The sequence below is a fragment of the Canis lupus genome, chromosome 1, assembly GCF_003254725.2.
Source record: "Canis lupus dingo isolate Sandy chromosome 1, ASM325472v2, whole genome shotgun sequence".
Classification (NCBI taxonomy): domain Eukaryota; kingdom Metazoa; phylum Chordata; class Mammalia; order Carnivora; family Canidae; genus Canis; species Canis lupus.
Window position 1 is genome coordinate 4,048,546 of NC_064243.1, and position 12,565 is coordinate 4,061,110.

The 12,565-nt window shown below is 53.2% G+C and overlaps 1 protein-coding gene and 1 long non-coding RNA gene across 2 annotated transcripts in view; both read right to left on the bottom strand.

The window, feature by feature from the left end:
* Nucleotides 1-2,188, bottom strand: part of LOC118351185 (uncharacterized) — a 48,325-nt gene extending 46,137 nt beyond the window's left edge. The window contains exon 1 of the long non-coding RNA XR_004806199.2: nt 507-2,188. This is a non-coding gene — a long non-coding RNA (uncharacterized LOC118351185). The remainder of the gene's footprint in view (nt 1-506) is intronic.
* Nucleotides 2,189-2,543: 355 nt separating this feature from the next.
* TSHZ1 (teashirt zinc finger homeobox 1) overlaps nt 2,544-12,565 on the bottom strand; it is a 76,300-nt gene continuing 66,278 nt past the window's right edge. Inside the window, exon 2 of the mRNA XM_025421987.3 lies at nt 2,544-7,063. Within this exon, the coding sequence (XP_025277772.2) occupies nt 3,879-7,063 (3,185 nt within the window). The 3' untranslated portion in view covers nt 2,544-3,878. The remainder of the gene's footprint in view (nt 7,064-12,565) is intronic.

Sequence of the window (12,565 nt, forward strand, 5' to 3'; positions counted from 1 at the left end):
TACCAAACATAGGAATCCAGGGACATAAATCTTCGTTTTTAATCATTTTTCACCTACAATGCCTAAAAGCTTGTTTCTCCTAGATAAACTATTGCCTATCATTGTTTTATAGGTTTTATTCTCTTTAAAGATGAAATAACAAGGACCATCCTCACCCAAACTATATTCTTTAAAAAAAAAAAAAAGATTTTAATTTATTTATTTGAGAAAGAGTGCGCACACAGAGGGAGAGGGAGAAGCAGGCTCTCTCCTCAGCAGGGCCCCCCCACCCTCACTGCCCGATGCGAGGCTGGACCCTGGGACCCCGGGATCATGAGCTGAGCCAAAAGGCAGGTCGTGACTGAGCCACTCAGGCTACCCCCTAAACCACATTCTGAGGAAGATCTCGAACTCTTAAAAGTCCCACACTTACAGGAAAAAAAAAAAAAAAGATTAGATTAGTTATTAGACCCAAAGCTCAAGCTGCAAATATGACTGCATGCATTACAAACATTATTTCAACTTACTTTTCAGATCCAACAAGAGAATGAGCTGTCCTGCCTCATGACCTGATGTGGGCTGGAGTTGGAGGTGAACTGAAGAGTGCACGTCTGCTCAGGGTGGCTGCCCACATCCTGTTCGTCAGCATCACCTGATCGCTCAGCAGAGAGAGGCAGGGGCCCTGCCCAGAGAGGCCCAGCACCCGCAGGGCAACACCCTCACCAGGGGCCTACGGCGGACCCCACTTAGGGCACATCAAAGAGGGTGATGGGGGGATCCCTGGGTGGCGCAGCGGTTTGGCGCCTGCCTTTGGCCCAGGGCGTGATCCTGGAGACCCGGGATCGAATCCCACATCGGGCTCCCGGTGCATGGAGCCTGCTTCTCCCTCTGCCTGTGTCTCTGCCTCTCTCTCTCTCTGTGACTATCATGAATAAATAAATAAAATCTTAAAAAAAAAAAAAAAAAAAAAAAAAAACAAAGAGGGTGATGGGGAGCTGGGCAGAGCTCCCCAGGCTCTGAGCCCGGTTCTGGCCCTCGCAAGCCACATGACCTTGGGCAAGTCTGTGCTGCGCTGGGCTCTTCACGTGCAGGCAAGGGCCCTCTGAATACAGGTGTGAGGCCTGAGTGTGGCAACGTGTGTGAAGCACTGAGAAAGGTCCCAGGCACCAGGAAGCGCCCCCTCCATGGAACTAGGGTAGTACTAACAGGAGAACTTAGCCCTCCATCCACTGGTCCATGACAACGAGGGTGGACGACAATATAGCAGTGTGATGATGAATTAGAAAAATAAAAAATTAAGGAAGGAAAACCCAAATTCTGGGTCCAAGCCCCAGTGGTCAGCAGATTCCAGATGCCTTCTTAGCCGCTGCCCGCTGGGACTGAATCCAGTGGACTCCGCCCGAGCCTCTGACCTCCCTTCACACCACCGCACCTGCTCTTTCAACTCCAGGGTGCAAATCACAGAACCACTCACACATGGGCCTGTGGTAAAACAGACAGGACTTCATAGGGTCATCGTGCAAAGACCTCACACTCCTGCCACAGGCCTCGTTGTTATTCTCTGTCACCCCCCTGAGCCCAAAGTACATAATCACCCAGTAATTGGACCGAAGTGTCGAAATGGCTGGATCTCCTAAAGGACAGAGCTACCTCCCCATGGAGAAAGTGGGGGGATGTGTAGCCAGCCTCCCTGGCACTCTGGGCATCAGCACGAAGACCATGTAAACACGGTGCCCCGACCTGCCCTCCTCAGTCCTCACCCAGCACAGAGCATCCTTGCCGGCACCCAGCTGCTTCTGAACATGGCACTGTGCCTCCTAACCTTTCTCGGGATAGAATTTTCTGAAAACTGAAGCAAAAGGTAGAAAAAGACATTTTCCCGCTCATGCTTGTAAGTGCTTGTGGAAAGGGGAGAGGCTGGGGGCCCCCCCTCAATGCAGCCTGATGCAGAAAGCCCTAGAGCTGAGGGCTGGGGAGGCCCACAAGCCAGGAGTCCTGGCAGCCTGCTCGGCGGTGCCCCTCGGTGCTCCAGAGGAACCTCCAGGAGGAATGCTGGTCCCAAACACAAGTAAGGAGCAGCTCAGCTTTTCAAAACTGTGCCATTTTAGATGTGCAGAAATCAGGCTTTCCTCTTTGGAGTAACACAAAACTGCTTCCAAGTTCCCCAGGGTCCTCACTGCTAGAGCCAGACCCACCCTTCCACCCCCACCCACTCCCACTGAGTCCCTGGATTCACACTAAGGATCATTGCGAACACTTTCAAATGGTCCACGAGGATCCTCCAAAGGAAGCAGCCGGTCCATGCACATCCAGGAGAGCCATCGCTCGGTGGCCAAACTCAGTAATCCATGGCACCCAGTGGAGTTAAACATTTTAATTATCATCTTTAAAAAATGCAATACTGGAAAAAAAGCAATACTTATCATTTGAACGGAGCACGTCAGCACACAAATCATGAAACGGTGATTCTGAATAGAATTCTTGTCGGTCGATCGCATAAGCAATACCTCTTGCCGCCGAAATAACTTCTCAAAGGCAATAGAATGACGACATGACAATCTATGTAAATCAAGAACTGCATGTGGGTTTATTTTACATTTGAGAAAACAGTGGATTTAATTGTGTGAACCAAAATGTACTGTACAATATTAATGATAGAACATCAAAATGTATAATTAATAGTGCATTGCTTGCTTTGTTTTCATTTATTTATTTTTGTCTGATATACATGCATCTGGAAAGATGCAGGTGCCAGTAAAATTTCTCTATTTAAATCAAGCTGCAGGAACTAAATTTTATTCAAAAATTGTGGTTTTACATTATATACACAGAAATTTAATATAAAATGACAATATAAAAAGTTAAAAGAGAAAGCATACAGCCAGAAGGTACAAAGAAAGTTGAATAGATTAAAATGGTACGATATGTAACATATAGGGGTTTTTAAGCTGATGCTGGCAATTTACAAGGAAAGGACTCCAACATTTGCCCCATGTTTTTTCATTTACCAATGCAGCACGCTATAGAAAGGTCAGCTTATACCAAAGCTTACATTTGTAAATAACTATAAACCGCAGTATTTTACAGGAAAAAAGAAATAGCATTTTTACACATTTTTAAATAATAGCTTGCATACTTTTTTTGCCAAAAGTGGCATTTTTTTTTTCAGCATCCAGAGGGTTTGGGCATAGTGGCAACTGGGGTGTTTGGTGGTGGTGGTGGTGGTGGTGGTGGGTTTTTTTGTTTTGCTTTTTTGTTTCCAATGTGTAAAGCTGTGGCTTCCTAACCCCACGAGTCCTAGACAACCTTCTATCTTCCAACAGCTGCATGCATGTTTCCTTCACAAACCAGTTCTGCATATAAAAGCTCATTTTTTAATTATTAAATAAGTTTTGTGTCTGACACAGCTTTTGATCTGAATGAAATGCCTTTAAGCCTTTTTTTCCTTTTTTTTTTCTTTTTTGAGTGAAAGGCACAGAAATGCAATTGCAGTCCTCAAAGGGTTAAATTTGACACTACTAGGTTCTATGACCTTTATTGTCATGGCAACTTTGTAATTTTAGGATGTCTTTTTATCATTGTTATTTGTGTCTTTCTTCTCTGCTAAATAAATGTCTCTGAGTAGTGTGCCCCACTATTTCCTACAAAAGATAGCTTAACATCAAGAACAGATGTTGAAAATAAAGGTCAGACTTTGACTCACGGAAAAAGAAAAATAACATGCACAATCGGACAAAGAGCATATAAATATAACTACAAAATATGTGTAAGAAAAACCAAGGTCCAGACAGCCAGCTCGGCAACAAAGGAAAGGCTGATTTCGGAGGCTCAGCCAGGCCTAGTGCAGTACAAGGAGGACGTGTAGTGCAATGTGCCGCGGTCCCTTGCATACCTGGACGCTATTGTTTTTCCAACTCTGTCACATAGATCAGGTGGTCCTCGGGGGACTTGCCGTGGGTCTTGCTGAGGTGCAGTTTGACTGCGTGCTTGCTCGCAAAGGTCCGGTTGCAAAGCTTGCATTGGAATGTGGAGCCCAACTCGTCCTCGGCAGCCCCGACCGGGCCCAGAGCTTTGCTGGCCAGGACTTTCGAAACATTCTGCTGTTCTTGAATCTGATTTAGCGGCAGCTTAGAGAGATCCTTCAAGCTGAAGCCTAAGTGTGTCTCTAGGTGATTTATGTACGTGGAAGCAGTTCTGAACTGAGAGGCACAATCGTTGCAAAAGAACACAGGGTGCCCTGTGTCCAGGTTCTTCAGGAACTTTGTTCCCCCTGTCCTCCTCAGCTGATACTTCACGTTGGCCAGCCAGTGGCTGATGGTGGTCATGGACAGCCCTGTGAACTTGGAGATGTGCACCCGCTCCTGGGGACCCAGGTCCGACATGATGTACTTCCCCTCTGGCGTCTCCCGCAGGCTTGAGGCGAACTGGGCCTGCAGGATGAGCAGGTGCTGGGGGTTCCAGTTGGACTGCCGCCCCTTCCTCTTGTGCACGGGCGACAGCTCGTCCAGCGCTTCCTCAAAGCTGCTGCCGTCTGCATCGGACTTCTCGGACACGGTGGACGGCGTGGAGGACTTGGGGGTGAGGCGGCCCGTGAGGTTCTTCACCATGTCGGAGATGTCCATGAGCGCACTCTCCCGGAGAGGCGACGCCACGGAGTCGGCCGCGCCGGAGACCAGGGGCTTGCTTTTGGACTTGGTCAGGTCGATGGGCTGGTCACTGTTCTCATAGTAGTAGCGGTCGATGGCGTCGGCCTGCTTGATGGGGGTGGCAGGGTAGACCGGCTTCTCCAGCATGCTGTTGCTGATTTTGTACAGCATGGCCAGCGGGTCCAGCGAGGGGCTCACGGGCTTGGACACCTTGCCCAGGTGGGTGTTCATGATGGACTGCAGCGCACTCAGCGGGTTGATGAAGGAGGGCTCGGGCGAGTGGTCGGTGATGATCCCCAGGTTGTTACAGCCGTTGGTGACTTTGGCCTTCAGGGGCTCAGTGCCGTTGGGCGTGTGCGCGTCAGGCACACCCTCCTTCTTGGCCTTCGCCACCTCGGCGTCGGGGACCTTCTTCTGCTGCACTTTGCCACCGCCCTCCTCGGCCCGGGGGAAGTCCTTGTTCTCTTTGGCCACGGGGGATACGGCCTTGGCCGGAGAGCCCTTTTCCCTCTCGGCAGGCCGCTCCTCCTTCTTCACGCTGACCTTGCCGGTCACCTTCTCCACCAGCTCCTCCATGGCCGACACGTTGCTCTTGTGCGGTGGCGGCGTGAGGCTCCCAGGTGAGTGCAGCAGCGCGCTGTGCTCCGACGACAGCGGCTTCACGCCGCCCGCGTAGGATGGCTGCATCTGCACGCTCTGCACGGCCGGCAGCGGCTTCACAGCACCGGGCAGCTGGTAGGCCGCGTGGATGCTGGGGTAGCCGCCCCACGACGGCGCGCCGTTCTGGGCCTTGCTGATGGCTGTGGACACTGTGTTCTCCAGGGACTTCAGTATGTCCACCCCACCCTTGGGGCTGTCGTCCAGGTCCTCCTCGCGGAGGTACTGATACAGGGTGGTGGGCTCAAACTTCTCGGGGGCGTCCTCGCTCTCCTCCTTGACCTTCTTCTCCGCCTCGCTGGCCGCCGGTGGCACCTTGTCCTTCTCGGGCTCCTTCTTGTCCTCAGCGGGCACAGACCCCGCGGGAGAGTCGGGCTGCTTCTTGATGTGGGAGGCAGGCAGCCGGGTGTGTGTGGTCGGGGGCAGTGGGATCGACTGGATCTTCTCTTCCACCACGGGGTCCAGCACCAGCTGCTTCCCTTTCTTGGAGGCCGAGCTGGTGACCTTGAGGAAGTGGCCGGTGACCATCATGTGGGCAGTGAGCTGCTGCAGGGTGTCATGGGAACTGCCGCACTCCATACACTTGAGGATCTGCGCCTTTCGGGCCTCGAACTGCCAGGTGTAGCTGGCGCCGTTCTGGTAGCCGTAGCGGTTGTTGGGCGTCACGTAGGGGTTGGCGGTCTTCTGGTCCTTGGCTGCCTCGCTGGGCGCAGCGTCCGTGGCCAGCCCAGCCGGCTCGGGGGAACATGGTGACGCCAGGTCCTGCAGGGCACGCTTCTTGGTGGAAGGGACCAGTTTGGTGATGGCCGGTACTGGCTCCTTCAGAGGCACTTTCTGGTAATGCTTTGTCTTGATCATGTGGACGCTCAGGTCTTGCAGGGACTCAAAGGAGTGGCCACAGTACATGCACTTGAGCACCTTCTGGGCGTCCTCCTTGCCTTCCATCTCCATCAGTGAGCGCTTCCGGGGCTTGGACCACCGCTTGGTCTTCTCAGAGTCCTTGTCCCTGTTGTCGTCGCGGTAGTGCCCGGTCTCATTCATGTGCACTGTCAGCTCCACTAGCGTGTCATAGGCGGCACTGCAGTCCTTGCAGCGGAACTTGCTGGCGCCTGTGAACACAGAGCCATAGAGCTTGTTGTTCTGCCTGTAGAGCTGCACGGTGCTGAAGAGGCTGGGCTCAGGGAGCAGCCCGTACGACGACGTCTGCTGCAGCGTCTTGGCCAGGGCGGCCTGATGCCAGTCGTACCCTGAGCCGCCGCCCCCGCCTCCCCCAGAGCCCGAGCCTGAGCCAGAGCTGGGGGTGCTTGCCGTGGTGCCCGAGGTGCCCGCCGTACTGGTGGGGGGCGTGGGCGCAGGCGTGGTGCTCTCCTTCGGGCCCACATCATTGGTGCTGGTGGCTGAACCCGACTTCTTCAAATCCAAAGCTAAGCTGGACCAGCAGGACTCAGAGAACAAGTTGGCATACACGGCCTTGATCTGCGCCAAGCTGTCCTGGGGGTAGGAGACGCTGTCTGCAGCCTGCGGCTCCTCCTTCTCTTCTCTGGAGGATGAGCTTTTGAAGTGGACAAGCTGATCGCTGTTCTCGCTGAAGGGCGACCCGTAGCCCGCGTCCTGATTCGTCGCAGTGCTGACGGGAGAGTTCTGGTAGCTCTGGGCTTCCTTGATCTCCGCGTCCTCATTGCACACGTAGTCGCCTTCCTGGATGTCCAGAGACAGCCCATCCTCCTCCACGTTCTCTTCATCTATTTCTGCTGCCTTCAGTTCTTCCTCGGGAACATAAGCTGGGAGAGAAAAATGAAACACAGTGAGGAGAAATCAATCATCTTCAAGGACGCGGCCTCCCCAGCAGTTAGATGATCTTTAAAAAGATGTTTCTCAGCCAAGCTCCCAGGCTACGAGGCTACCCCCCCGCTTTCTGGGACGACCCGCGCTATGGCTGCAACGGAAATTAGGTTTCGACCAGGACGACATCCCCCGTCCTCCCGGGCGAGTACGCTGGCAGCAAGGGAGCCTCACCCAGAGGGCCAGGACCTGCCCGCTCCGTAAAAACATCAGGGTGGCCGCTGCGGCGGGGTGGAAGGGGAGCCCTGCCACCTCCACCCGGGTGCTGTTCCTTTCCTCATTGATGTGTGGGTCCCTCATGCCTCCCCAGCAGGTGGCACCTGTCAACTTTCAGGGCAAGACATTCCACAGACAGTATCATAGGCTTTCCAAAAATAAACAGCCTCCTCGACGGCAAGCCATAAAAATACTCTGGTCTTCACTTAAAAAGAAGGACAAGGGATGCCTGGGTGCCTCAGCGGTTAAGCGTCTGCCTTTGGCTTGGGTCATGATCCCGGGACTCCAGGATCAAGTCCTGCATCGGGCTCCCTGCGAGGAGCCTGCTTCTCCCTCTGCCTGTGTCTCTGCCTCTCTCAGTGTCTCTCATGAATAAATAAATAACATCTTTAAAAAAAAAAAAAGAAAAAGAAGAAAAAAAGTAGCACCAGCAGCCCCCCAGTGCGGACAAAGCAGATATAACCTGCGCAGGGATGACGGACGGGTGACACGGGGCCACAGCTGGACAAAGCAGCTTTATTCACAAGAGCCAGAAGGTGGAAACAACCCAAACGCCTGTTGATAAATGAATGGATGAACAAAACTATGTGTATACACTCAACAGAACAGCGTGGAGCCTTGGAGAGCAGGGAGACAGGCACCTGCTACAATGTGCATGAACCACAGGGACACTGCACTGAGTGGAAGGAGCCAGGCAGGAAAGGGTGATACTTGGGACCCACACTGAAGGGACCCACACTGGAGGAAGGCAACGTGAGGCAGCGTTTCATGGGGACAGAGTTTCAGCCCCAGGGAGATTAAACCTTCTGGAGACACATGGTGGGGATGGCTGCACGATGGTGGGGATGGCTGCACAACAGTGTGGGTGTCCTTAAAGCCGCTGAACTGTCCGCCTGAAGATGCTTAAAAGGTTCACTCCCACATTATGAAGATTTTACCACAATAAAAACACCCTTTTTAAAATTTTAACAGAGCCTGGAGTATACACAACGACAGCCTCCCTCCAGCCACAAGTGCACAGCAGAGTGATCTCTGGGGTGAAGGCATCACCTCCCGGAGGGAACTACAGGACACTGACAGGTGTCACACGAACAAGGGCTTTGTAGGGCACATGAATCATTGGATGAAACCTGATTTTTTTTTTTTTTTTTACTACAGGACATTTGAAATCCTTTAGTATGTGACAGATCTTGTTCATTCCCAAGGGTAGCTAACTGCAGGCACCAGCTCTTAACTTATTTGACCAATATAATTTTATGTATTTTGAATTTTTTTGGACAAAGTAACTAGCCGAACTAGTGTTCTATGCATTCTTTGGGAAATTTGGGGTTAAGACATTTTCCAGGAAGCCCCTTGTAAAATGCACTGAGATGATGCAAGAGGGGTGTCTCATTAAATATGATCACTCATTATCACGTTATCAGAGCCTGATCCTAAGGGAACAAGGCAAAGAGCACACACGTCTTCAGGAATGGTTGATAGGAGAGACGAACATCGTGGCCACCCAGGGGTGGACACCGGGGACAGGAGGACGTGAGGGGGGAGTACTGGCATCTACACATGGAGGGCTTCAGGCTGGGGTGGCGGCGAGCACCCCTGGGCATGCCCGGGGAGCACCACGGGCTCAGACATCGGGTCAGTCCCTCTGGGCTGGAGCCTTCAGCATCCCTGCCCACGCCTCCCCACACCTGCATGCTGGCATCGAGCCATCTGAGCACGAGCGTTCATGTGTTTCACAGCTGAATTCCACACAGAAGGGCAGTCCACTAACAAACCTGGGCATTGCAGTTAGTGCCTCATGCTGCCAGCGTGACAACCCACAGTGCAGGAGGTGTCGCTACAGGCACCGGCACCTGGGTGATACTCCGGACAATCCAAGCTCCCCCACCCCACTGCCCCACTGTGAAATGTAAAGCTTATAAAGTAAAAAAAAAAAAAAAAAAAAGAGATTGCCAAGTTGAATGTCATCTTCATCTTGTCTATAATTACTAAGGGCTCAGGACAGGACAGTCCTGGGTCCTGGTGGTTTGAAGCTCAGGTCCTCAGCCCAGGCCCCACTCCAGGAGCACTGGGCAGACTCCCACCTGTTAGCAAGCCGGGCCAGGGCCCCGAGGTCCACCTCTGTGGGTTCCAACGGGGACACATGAGGCTAGGAAGCCATCTGGGCAGATTCAGTCCATCTGAAGACACAGGGCCAGGTCCCTGTGTGCTGGCCTGTGCCTGAGCCGCCCTCCAACCCTCCCCCAAACGATGATCCACTGGGATCACCCTCAGAGACCTGGTCTACCGGCTTCTATGAAAGCCCGACTGAGGCCCTAGCAATTAATCAAAACTAATTTCAAGGAAAGGCTTTACCCAAACCAGTATGGCTCAGCCTGGGAGGCCCATCGCTGCAGGTCTGTGTCCTCACTGGATGGAGGCAAGGCTGCCCACCGTCCACACCCGGGCGGCCACTCATCAGTGTGTGCAGAACACATAAGGCACTCCTGTCTCAGCTCCGGAAACCCAGAAATGGGAAATCCCCATCATGCTCCCAGGGTTTGTTGGGCGCCCCCAGCCCCAGCCTAGAGGCGGCATCTCCAGCTCTGCAAAGGCACAGACGTGACTGCGTTGGCATCAGCCTAACCTCTCGGGCGCTCCCTCCCCCAGGCCTGGCAGGATGCAGTGTCATCGGACCCCACTCAGTCCCACGCCATCTGTCTTCTTCCTGAGGTGGCGCCGGGCACACCCAGAAGCTCCTGGGTGCAGCTGAGGGGTGTCACTGATGAGTCCACGGCCCCAAAGCAACAATCACTACCGTGTCGGGAGGAACCGCACACAGCAATCCACAGCCTCATCCATGACGAAGCCCTCCTAAGAGGTATGGGTGGTGAGTGAGCCTTTCTGTCACCTGGATTCCTGTGGCCACAGTTTTCTAGGAGGTGGGGTGTGGGACGGAGGAGTCCCTGACTTGCCTGCCCTCTGGACCTCCCAGGAAGGGACCCCAGCAGGCACGGGGGAAAAGCCCCTCTGCTTCCCCGACCTGGGCTCCACACGCCCACCTTCATGCCCCTAGGGGAGGCCACTTCAAGGTCCCTCCCGCCCCAACCGCGTGGGCTCCCAGGATGGCACGAGCTGACCCTCTGGGCCCCCCTTCTGTTGCTCTTGCCTGTGGCACTGCCATCTCATTCTGGTTGACATTTGCCCGTTCTCCAAGTCCGCCGGTGCAAGCCCAACACCACCCAATCCACGTCCCCCAACAGGCCTGCCGGTCATTGGCCCTCCCAGGGGACGGCACCTGACAGGGGCTCTGTGACATTCCCTGCGTGTTCTTGGAGCCAGGCCTGCGTCTAGCACAGAAGGAGCTCCCATGGGTAGGACACGCATTTGTCATGATGTGAGTGTTCCAGACACTCCCAAGTCCATTATGTGCCAACAAAATGTTCCTCCTGCCCCCTCCCCAAATCACAGCACGCTTTCTCCTGAATTAGGAATCCCCAAACTCGGCTGTTACTAAACCGGCCCAAACAAGAACCACGGGGGTGTCCTTGTTCTCAGCATCCAGACTGCGCCCGGAGCTCAATACCGCAGGCCGCCCGCCACCCACCACCTGCCGCAGCAGCAGCCTTCTTCCTCCGGGCCCCCGGGGCCCCCGCTCTCGCAATCCCAGAGGTAAAACTCCATTAAAGTCATGCCCTGGGAAGGGGGTGCACATCCCCACAAGGGGCCCTCCCCCGGCCACACGTCCAGCCTTGGGTACAACCCAGCCCCACGCAGGACCCCACCCCAACCTTGTGAACAACAGTCATCCTCGAGGGGAGGCTCAGGTGTCACCTCCATCGTGATGCCTCCCTTAATCCCCGCCAGGATCCACCGTCCCCTGAAGACTTAGGAGATGTTTACTTCCCTGTCCCCTGTCAAGCTGGGGGCTTTCAGTGTGCTGACACTGCTGAGGGCCACCCCGCCTGCCACCCCAATGGCCGAGGTCGTTTTATCACCGCATTTTACCCCACAGGCCTCCAAGGCAGCATCACTGAAATGCCTGTTTTGCAGATGAGGAAGCCATGTCCCGGGGAAGCCAACTGGCTTCCCTGAGGTCACACAGGGAAGAGGCACCACCTGCGTCACCTGAGCCCTGGGGCAGGTCCTTCCACCCCGCCACCTTGCGATGCACCTGCTGCCCTTTGTCAGCTGCCCAACACCAGCGAGCATGTCCTGGAGGTGCTCTGAGCACCAGTGACCCACAGATATTCCGTGGGGAGTACATGGACACCTCTCAACACCAGTCATGGGGTACAACCGAGGGGGTCTCAGCAGAAGTAAGAGGAGAGATTTTTAAATGTTGTCACTCTTGGGCTCGATAATTTTACTTCTGGACATAAAGCCAGGAACGTAATATGAAATATTAAAAAACTTTGTGCACCAAGATGTCCTTTCTAATATTATTCCATGCAAAATTTGCCATGCTCTAAGTCTTCTACAATACAATATAATTAAGTGACTTCATAGGTTATTCTGATGGTGGACTATTATTCAAACATGAAAAAGTATCTTTAGTGGCATGGGGACATTCTTTAAGTGAGGAAAGAAAAGACGAAACTGTATACATGGTACACGGGGAAAATTCTGTTAAAAAAATAGTTTTTTTTTTTTCCTAGATAATAAGTATCTATGGGTTACTTTGAACGATGTGGCCCTTGATCAATATCTCTATCTTCAAAATCTTCTCCAGGGTCTTCAGCTCAACAAACAAGGATGAGCTACCTCATACTGCTCGGCAAACCTGCAGTGAGCACCTAGCAGTGAGGGGGACCTGGGAGCAGGGGGCCTGGAAAGGGCAGGGCTCAGCCCAGGGCAGAAACATGCAGAGGGCTTTGTTAATCGTTATTTCTCAAAAAAATGTGAAGAAGAAAGAAGAAAGAAGAAGAAGAATAGGGGATGCCTGGGAGGCTCAGCAGTCGAGCATCTGCCTTTGGCTCAGGTCATGACCCCAGGGTCCTGGGATCAAGTCCCGTATGGGAGTCCTCACAGGGAGCCCGCTTCTCCCTCTGCCTGTGTCTCTGCTTCTCTCTCTCTCTCTCTCTCTCTCTCTCTGTCTCTCATGAATAAATAAATACAATCTTTAAAAATAAAAAAATAAAAAATAAATAAAGGGGGGCTAGAACAATGAGGAGTACCGCTATATGTGGGTTCTGGTAAGAGGGTCCCCCAGCGGGTCCCCCGTCCACCCTACCGGGACGAGCGCA